The sequence below is a fragment of the Cibotium barometz genome, chromosome 45 (genome assembly GCF_041138505.1).
Source record: "Cibotium barometz isolate CiBa-2024 chromosome 45, ASM4113850v1, whole genome shotgun sequence".
NCBI classification, from domain to species: Eukaryota; Viridiplantae; Streptophyta; class Polypodiopsida; order Cyatheales; family Cibotiaceae; genus Cibotium; species Cibotium barometz.
Genome location: NC_141090.1, coordinates 3,622,477 through 3,632,970, shown reverse-complemented (window position 1 = coordinate 3,632,970; position 10,494 = coordinate 3,622,477). Strand labels below are relative to the sequence as shown.

At 37.4% G+C, this 10,494-nt stretch overlaps 1 protein-coding gene across 1 annotated transcript; it reads right to left on the bottom strand.

Annotated features, from left to right (window-relative positions):
* Positions 1 to 4,190: 4,190 nt before the first annotated feature.
* Positions 4,191 to 5,543, bottom strand: LOC147612323 (vacuolar iron transporter 1-like). The gene is made up of 4 exons (XM_086783583.1): positions 5,204 to 5,543; positions 5,029 to 5,114; positions 4,772 to 4,886; positions 4,191 to 4,689 (listed from the first exon to the last, which is right to left on the bottom strand). Exons 1-4 carry the CDS (start codon positions 5,425 to 5,427, stop codon positions 4,317 to 4,319), a joined length of 798 nt encoding a protein of 265 aa, XP_086639709.1. The 5' UTR covers positions 5,428 to 5,543; the 3' UTR covers positions 4,191 to 4,316.
* Positions 5,544 to 10,494: the final 4,951 nt, after the last annotated feature.

The following is a 10,494-nucleotide window of genomic DNA, read 5'->3' as shown; positions in this document are numbered from 1 at the left end:
GAAACATAATGGATGTGGGACATCCAACTAAAACATAATGGATGTTGGACATCCAAATGGAAACAGAATGGATGTTGGACATCCAAATTGAAACATAATGGATGTTGGACATCCAAAGGGAAACAAAATGGGTGTTGGACATCCAAATTGAAACATAATGGATGTTGGATATCCAAGTTGAAACATAATGGATGTTCGACATCCAAATTGAAACATAATGGATGTTGGACATCCAAATGGAAACAAAATGGATGTTGCACATCCAAATGGAAACAAAATGGACGTTGAACATCCAAGTTGAAACATAATGGATGTTGGACATCCAAATTGAAACATAATGGATGTTGGACATTCAAATTTATTCAATTTGGATGTTGAACATCCAAATTTGGGTAATGTAGTAGTAATGTTTGGTTGTGAAATATCCAAACTTGGTCTTACAAGAGATTTTTCATCTAACAAAAAAGTGCAAGTCTTTTTTCTAAGTTTTAATTATAAATGAATCAAGATACATTTTTATTAATATAATGAATTTTTTACTTAATTATTTTTTTGTGTGAAAAACAACTCTCAAAAACAGATTGTATACATAAAATTTTACAAATAGAATCTTTATGGAATCTTTTTTGTGAAAGTGTTCTGAGCTACCTGGCCATCTTCGTAAAAATCGGTGGTGGCTTGAATTGCAAGTTTTGGTTATGTTGCTCCTCTTGCTAGTCTCCTATTCTCTCCTTCTTGTAGAATGGAAATGAGAAAATGAACCTCTAATACCTCTTAACGAGACCTACTCTACTAAAAATAGCTGGTAACATTATCTCTAACATTATCCATAAATAATATTTTCCTAAAATTTGCTAGAATTTTATTACATAATATTGCCCTACTTCTTGTTTACTGGAAGTGCCCTTCTATCATTTCTCAAGTCTAAGTCCATGTATTGAGGAGCACCATGAGTAGACAATATCTATTGGTTGCCCCATTTGCTAGCCAATTCAGTGGTTCCACAAATTCTTCACCATCCCATTCACATGGCCTATCATTATCCTCTTATTCTTTGTCAGACGGGGCAAAGACAAGGGGCAAAGACAAATGGAAAAAAATTATCTAAAAATGTAGGCACAAGCAAACAGCACACAAGTCTATCTTTCTCATCATTTGAAGTTGGAACTTCAAATAATCCATTCACTCTACCTCATTCGAATGGCATTGATAGTACCATGGGTGATGATGTGAATTTGATAGAGCACCTAACATCGTTACCATTGTATCGTGGCATGACTTACCATGGAAAGAAACGTAGAGATTACGTATGTGTAGACAAGCAGTTGAGAGCAGCAATCAAAGAGGAGTGCTATTAAAAAAAGTGTTTAGAAAAGATTGGATTGCAGGAGGATTGCAGAGGCTTCAGGTGCTTAATGTACAATGGTCAAGTCCACCCAAAATGTATTTGGTTAGGTGCTTAATGTACAATGGTTAAGTCCACCCAAAAGTTTTCTTCACTTATCTAAATATTCATAATGATCCAAACTTGACTGTCACTATTATACATCAAGTCATTTCTACATGGGAAGGACCACTACCAAACATTCTATACTTGCAACTCGGAAACACAGTAAGGGAGAAGAAAAATAAAATAGTTCTTGGCTATCTAAGCATGCTTGTCTCCAAAGGGATTTTTTAAAAGAAGAAAGTTAATTTTCGACTACTATTGGCCACAATCATGATCACATTGATCAAACTCTCCAAAAAATTGTCACTTCATTAAGTTTGCTTGCTATGATGGAACTTATTGCAAAAGCCTACACACCAAATCGTGTCATACTTCATATCAAAGAAACATTAGATTTCAAACATTTTGTCAATGTACGGAGAACTGACAAAACAAGGTGCTTGGAGAAGCTCAATGATTTAAGCTACCAGCATGCCTTTTTGATAAAGAGATCAGAGAACATTGAGAAAATTTTGCTTTATGGTAAGAAATTTTTAACAGATGCAAAGTGGTTGCCTACAGGTGGCTTGGCATTTTTCAAGTTTATTTCAAACACAACAATGAAGGTAGGTAAGATGACACCTTTAGAGAGATCCAAAGAAGTAAAGGAGGCAGCAAATACTGGTCGTGGTGTGGATTTTAAGAAGTGTATTGAGGAGAGGAAGGAGTTGATTGAGAAGGCAAAGTAATATATAGGGGTGATCAAGCAAAATAATGGTGGGATGACTTCTCCATAGAACAAGAATTTATCCTTGAGAGGTGTCTTCATAACAATTGGGATTTAAACACTAAAGTTGTATGGCCATCAATAACAACAACGGCCCCAATTCAAGAGACACACATATCTATGGAGATTGAGCAATTGCTACATGGTGAATCACGAGAGATGTATTTAGGATCTCAACGCTCCAGAGAAAGGCAGTTACGATTTCAAGAGATGTGGAATGGTGATGCACAAGACATAAAGGAAGGCACTTTAGTAGCTACTCTAGCACATGGGGATGCTTTAGGCCATCCATTTTGGATTGCTAAAGTTATAAGTATCCATGTAGATGAAGAATCTCAGAAAATAATTTCTCTAACTATGCATTGGTTTACGACAACACACAAAAATGGATTTGAAGGGAAGTACAACCCAGAGATGGTAAGCGAGGCTCATGGAAGGGGAAAACGAAAGAGAAACAAAAACACTCCAATCACTAGTCTATTGGTACTTGTAGATGTGGATATTTTAGTTTATGACTTTACTCTCACAAAATTTGGTTACTTATGAAAGTCTACAGTATCAATTCTTAAGCAAAAAATTCATGCTTTGAATGTTGGGGGAGCATGCAAACACTTCATCACCAAATGTGCCGTGGACACACGAACGAAGTACTTCACCCTTCTTAGAAAACAAGGGTACCCATCGAAAAATCAATTAAAAAACATCCAAGAAAGTCGTAAAAAGAGTCAAATAAAGCAATGGAGATGGAGCAAAGGAGGAAAACAGAAATAGAAGAAAACAAGAATGAAGGAGAACTATGAAGTACAATCCCCATGGAAGCCTAATCCTGATCATGTATGTGGTCCTCTAATCATTAGTTTCCTGATGGGGGGTATGGTGGGTGAACATATGGTCCATGGTATCACAAAATCCTTATGCATCATGTTAACTGACATTAGAGCTGATGAAGTTAATCATTTTAACCATGTGGCAACACTGCTCTATATAAGTGTGTGTGTGAGTGGGAAAAAAAGAGAGAGAAATATACCATACTCAAGGTATGACGCAAAGATGATGACACGAGTCTCCTCTTAAAACCTATCATCATAGGAGAACATGAAACGAGCACTTTCAATGATGAAAGTTGAGGATGATGAACTATTAATGCTTCATCTTATGTAGTATCGGTATCAATTTAATCATTTGGCATTCTTTCCTCATGTAAGCTACTCTCAACCCCATCATGAACAAGTGTCCATTTGTAAGTTCCTCCCATATATGGCTACCCTTGAACTCTAAATCATTCATGAATCATAATCTTGTAGATGATCCAAGGTGCCTTCTCAAAAGTTATGGTAGAAGTGGGTGAACCTTATAGAGCAAAAGAACCATGCAAAGATGCCTTTAACTCGAGGTGGGGACTTGGAAGTAAACTCAAAGTTGCCAACATTATGTAGATGCTATATAAACTAACATATTTTTACTTTTTGCACAACAAAGTGAAAGTGCTAATGTAATGAGTGAAAGAGTAAAATTAAAGCATGCACAATGTAAGGAGTTGAGAACTTATTTGAGTGAACCTCACATGATGAACCCTTCTCACCATAGTTTGAAGAGAAAATGGTAATTTCGAACAAACATTTTATATATTATATATATCTAAACACAATTATAACTATCATTGAAGATATCTAAGGACCTTCTACCATAATTGAAAGCAAATTTTCTGAAAATTGAACCGGCTAAAGATGAAGCTAACTCACCTTTTCACAACCCTACTTTTTGTCATGATCACAAGTGACATCACACATTTATACCTTTGATTCCTTAATGCTTTTCTCAAAGGTAACCATTTCTATTATTATATATAGCATTTATTAATATGTAAGATAAGCTTATCTTAGTTCAATACCACAATGAAAGGTCCAAGTTGCCTTGCCTTGTCAAAGGTAACTATTTCTATTATTGTATATAGCGTAAGCCTTCATTTATTCAGTTATGACAAAGGTGACTACTTCTATGCTTAGCCTTCATGTATTAAAACAGGTAAGAGATATTATGAAATTCAATATATATATCAGAATAAAAGGTCCAGTTTTAAAGTAATGCAAACACGCTGAATCAGTGTGACCGGTTCAAAGCTTTGCGAAGGTGGAGGGTTGTGGAGAGCTTTTGGGACATTGGCTTTGAGTCTCGGGTAGCCTGGATGGCGCGAGCGAGGCCGAAGGCGGCGGCGGAGGCGAGGGCGCCCACCACCACAGTCTGGATGGCGCTCTTGAGGGGTTGGGCTCCCGTGAAGCAGCCCTTGACGTAGCCAAACACGAAGAGGGCGAAGAGGGTGACGCCCACGGAGACGAACAACGCCTCCCGAACGTGCGGCAGGGCCATGTAGGGGATGAGCGGGATGAGGCCGCCCACCACGTAAGAGAGGGCGATGGTGGCGGCGCTCTTCACAGCACGTGTGGGATCGGGCCTCTCCAAACCCAGCTCAAATCTACACAAAGCCAAAGTGAGGAAAACGGATTCCGAAGTTAAAAAAGTGAAGTAAAAGAGGGTTGTCACTAGCGGAAATCCACCTCATCATGAACTCCAGCCAATCATCTGGCCGTTTCCGCAGCGCTTCCACTACTGGCCTGTACTCCGCAGGTTGCAGCCCGAATTCTGCAAGGATCTCAGCCACCTCATCCGCTTCTGCAGCAACCCACAGATGGTTAAATACGTCCACTAACCTGTTAACCTCAGCATTAATCAACCTGTCGATGATTATAACCGCTAGCCTAAGCATCAATAATCTAGTCTGTCGAAGCCTAAGCTTGTGATTCAACCTCCGTACCTTTGTCCGGCACTGCTACAATCTCGTCTCTCTCTCGCTTCTCTTCGCGGTTGTAGTGATCTCTATCACTCTTCGCTGCCAAGTACCTGCGAGAAAAGCAAGAATCACTTATCTTTGGAACTCAATATAATCACTAATTCTAATCATGTTTAGGAGTTGATGGATTAACTACTACCCGCCCAGCCCCATGGCTGTGGCGCCCGCGGCCACTTCAGCGAGGCCCGCTGTGACGACTATGGAGGAGGCCGCTGTGGCGCCCGAGAGGCCGGCCGCCAGGGCAAAAGGGACGGTAAGGCCATCCGACATGCCAATGATAATGTCGCGGACCAGCTCGCTGGAGTTGAAGTGCTTCTCCACGTGTGGAGCCGCGGAAGAAGTGGATAGCACGGAGCCAGGCATTCTGAACTGTTGGAGAATCTAAACGACGCTACTAATCACGGGGTAAAGGCTAATTAATCACTGAGATCAGGCAAGAGGGACGTTGAGCTTGTGAAGAAGTGAGGAGAGATCGCGTGTGAGAGAGAAACAAGCAAAGTGGAAAGGCTTTGAGGTTAGGGCTTGCGTGGAGGGCCTGGCTGTGCACGGAGGCGCGTGGTCGGCACGAATGTCAATTTCCGGATGGATTAGAAAGGGTTGAGCCCACTCGCCTCCAAAGGGGGACATGAGTGGCACAAAAAGCCTCCCCCACTCGTGCTCCTCCGCTGCGTCACTCCCCACTCGACCCAATACAAAAAAACAAAAAAAAACAAAAAAAAACCAGCTTGATCTCATGCGGAGTCCCCCAATGGCGGGCTTGGGCTTCCCTACTTCTGCGAACTTCTAGGAGTCCCAAGCTTTATAGACCTCTTAATTTCAAACAAATTTGCAAATATCTTAATGCATTTTAGTCAATATATATTTAGCTCAAAATAATGTCCTTAGTTTCAAGAAATTCACAGAAATATAATGCATGTGAGTAATTGTTTAGCTCAAAAGTCTACTAAGGCGTCTAAGTTTTACTAGTGGGCTGACCCATGATATTCCTAGCTTGATATTCCCAGCGTGATATTTTTCAAATTCCTAGAGTAATAACAGCCTTCCTCTCCTAATTGCCTCCTCCCCGAACCTCCAAAATCTTGCCACTCTTCATTTATATGATATAGAGATGACCCGTAGTTGTTGTTGTGTGTGTGTATGCGGGAGGTATCTACCAAGTTACCACCAACACTATCTGGTTCTATTAAAGTCACTACTACAATAATTGTACATCTACACACCTCCTAGGCTTTAGTCCAACACTCGTGCCCTTGCCTCTCAAAAGACAGGTACAAGGTTTAAATCAACCCTATAGTTTTCTATTTTATGTCATATAATTTTATCTCCTTAATTAATTAAAAAAAAGCCTAGACATTTTAGGTCTTATATTCTAGCACTAATTTTGAAAAGTCAACCCATGAGAAAAATTTGGTAAACTCTCTTCCACAACGCTCAAAGCTTTAAGAAATTTCAAAGCTTAACTATACCTGAACCCTCTAAAAGGAGAGCTTAACCACACAAAACTTGGGATAAAGGAAGGTTCAACCATACCTAAACCAACTAATCACAAAGCTAAAATAGGATATAAAAAGTAAATCTTAACAAAGCTATGTTCTACATATAGACACCTCCAATGTTTCTTTAATATGTATAAGAAAACCTTTGGCCAACAAGCTCTAATTTAGCTAGAGTTTAACATGGACAGGTTGTTTGTATGTATGTGCTCACACATGCATGCGAGAGAGATGATGATGATGGTAATATTATTCCCATCAAAATATAGTCTAGGGGACTTATGATGAGAGAGAGAGAGAGAGAGGGAGGGAGGGAGAGAGAGAGAGAAAGAGAGAGAGAGAGAGTTCTTATTCAACCTAAGAGAGAGAGAGAGAGAGAGAGAGAGAGAGAGAGAGAGAGAGAGAGAGAGTTCTTATTCAACCTAAATGTGGCCTATGGGATTTTTGGTTTTTATTTTGTGATCATGAAGGGTCTAAGCTATTTGTGGTCCCATAGGCCACATTTAGGTTGAATAAGAACTCTCTCTCTCTCTCTCTCTCTCTCTCTCTCTCTCTCTCTCACACACACACACACACACACACACACACACACACACACACACACTTTAATATATATACAATAAGTGAACATAAATGGTAAGGTAGCTTTTAAAAAGCAAGCTCCCTATGAGTATCTTTATCCCAATGGTCATATCATGGGAACTTTACCAAAGGACTAATCTCTCTCTCTCTCTCTCTCTCTCTCTCTCTCTCTCTCTCTCTCTCTCTCTCTCTCTCTCTCTCTCTCTCTCTTGAGGGAAGGTAGATCCAAGATTTGGGTTGATGTTGAATGATGTAATATATGTTGTAGAATGGCATGTAAATTTTTTAGTAGTGTTGTCAAATCGTAAAAGCAAGCCTTCACATTGAATACCCTAACCTTCATACATAAACCTATGTTTGGTCAATATAATGGTCTTTGTTCAAACCTTACTTTGTAATTTTTATGTATGTTTTGATGAATTTCATAAAATAATTAATTATTCAAAATGGAATACTTTATCACTAGATATGGAAATTTCTTGATTATGCTTGCATAATTATATATGTCTATCATGATTCATCTTTAAATAATATTTCCCTACATGTACATGTTCCCCACTTAGAAGCTTACTGCCAACTTTCTCTCATTTCTTAAGTATCCTTTTGACAAAATAGCTCACGTTTGATCTTTTAGCATGTATAAGTAATGGAAAGAAAGTACCATCCAATTTGAAGTTCATGCACCCACCGTTTTGGCTTATTGTAAACTTCACATTTAGCAATTATGCTTTTTACGTTGCTGTAGATTCATTTTGAAAATTTTATTGTAAGGTTCTTTACTACACATGTTAATGTATTCAATATTTTTAGCTTGTGTTAAAAAAGATATTAAAAACTTCCATGATCGACGAACTAAAAAATGTTCCTTATTTATGGATTGGAATATATTTTTGTGAACTACTACTTTCATAGTGCTACAAGTGTAATATTTATCACACAAAAATCACACGAGTGAAGATTAATTTCCGTGATCGCTTTCCCACCATTGGGGAAAGATAAAGATAAGAAGAAACATATTATATTATTGTATAATAAAGGTAGCTTTTTTTCAAGTACATTGCATACTTGCACTACTAAGTGGCTTTCTTTGGAATAACTTAATGTTGATGACTATGTGCAATCTTTGATATGACATGATTATTTTTTTCAAATAGCTCTCTAACATAGAAATATACTTCAAAACATACAAATCCCTTACATCGTTAGCATCAATAATGTTTTACTCACACTTTATGTTGCCACCACAAGACATGTAGTTTGCATGTCCACATGTAAAAAACGTCACCGTGCTACTCATCTTGTGGAGGAAACTCACATAATTTATTATTAAGTGCTTCATAATAAGGAGTTACATGCATAACATATACCATTAATCAAATTGTCAAGTACTTCTCAAAAAATGATATTACATCTCAATATGTATTATGGGAGCAACAACCAAATTTAAAAACTAAGTACTTTGCATGTCCTTAGTTTTTAAATTAATCAAACTGTCAAGTACTTCAAAAAATGAAATTACACCTAAATATCTATTACTGATGCCGGACAACCATGTGTGGAGAAAATGAATGCTCAAGAAGGTGCTACAAATCAGCCCATGTTATCCAAATGCAAGTCATTAGGCATTTAAGAGGGTGTTACAAATGTTCACATGGCCTATCAAACCGAATAGGTTCATATATACTTGTAGTACAATGGCCCTATATAGTTGGCTTTAGCAAATAAAAGAGTGATAGTTGGTTGGTCATTTAAACTCCAAGATGTTAATGTATTATCCTTTACATACCTTTAAAAAAAACCTTTGGTGGATATATAACTTGCTTAATCAACATCCATAAAATATTCTGCTTTGATGTACCCATATCTTTTATGAAATAAGCTAAGATGATGAATGTGTATCTTTTTTGACATATCCTTTTCATTGCATCAAGGTGGAATTTTCTCACTTCTTACAAAAATTGACTTACTAGCATAAGGCAAATCTGGCCTACTAATAGTGAGATACAACAACTTTGTAAATGCTTTTGTACATTGTTGCATTATTATGTAAAGCACTTGTTTTATCATTGTTTCTTAAATTTGCATTCACATTGGAGGTGTAGGGATATGCTTGAAACCTCTGAGATTACGTTAAGACAATAACTCAATAATATGCTTCATTTAAAAAAATATATATGCCTTCATGTGTTTTGAATCACCTCAATATCGAAGGAAAATTGTAACTCACTAAAGGGTCAAAGCACACTAAAGTGGTGACCAAACACGTGTGCCACATAGTGCAAAATGTGTGCTATACAGCACAAAAAGAAAATTTTTAAAATTAAATCAAGCACAATAATTTAGTTTGAGCTTTTTTAAAAAAAATACTATGTAGTGTGGCCAGCTTGATTTCAATTACTCCTCTACTACGACCATGATAGCTTGGAATTATTTGATTTATTATTCTTTTAGGCTTCCTTTGATCTTCTATTCTCATGTTTTTAGCCCTTTCTTTCTTCTTTGCTTGGCAACCATTATTCTGTTACTTCCAACAACCTAGCTTATCTTGCTATAAGCAAGGTCTTATTACTGACGTCCAAAGGTAGAGAATTTACAGAACTTGTTATTAAATTTTGGATTGGGCAAACTTGTGTGTCACCCGGAACAAGAAGGATATTTATGAGTGAAAGAAATGGAAGGAAGCAATACTACTTAGAGCACCTATGCATTTTGTATATGAATTTTAGCTATATAATATCTCCCAAAGAATTATTCATGATTTCTATTACTTTTTTAACTAAGTAGTGTGATAAGCCTCTACCTTATACTAGTGTTCTATATGGCAGTCTAAGGTAGTGCTATATTGCACTATTGTCTATGCTTCATATCAGTTATATAACACTATGAGGGACGGCTACATAGCATTGTTTTAGATTGTTATACATCACATACTCGCAGGAAGAAGTATACATTCTGCAAGCCAACCAATTGGATGGTTTTATGTCTAATGTCGATGATTTTCTTGGCATGAAAACCAACCTTGTAGCATCGTAGCCAACCCACTAGATTCTCACCAAGCTAACCAATTGGATGGTTTTATGTCCAATGTCCATGATTCTTCTTGGCAAAAGCAAACCTGCCTGGTGGCATCTTAAACCAGCCTTGTGATAACTTGAAACCTGCCTCTATGGCCCATGTTTTAAAAAAATGGCAGTTAAGTGTATTTTTGATCAAAAATATGAATAGACTGTTGTAGTTACAAATTGGCATATAATATGACTCAAGGGAGGAAAAAATCAATAAATTGAGAAGTTGCCCTTAGTTTTATTAGTTAAAATTAATAAATATTTTTTACCAAGCATAATGGGTTGTAAGT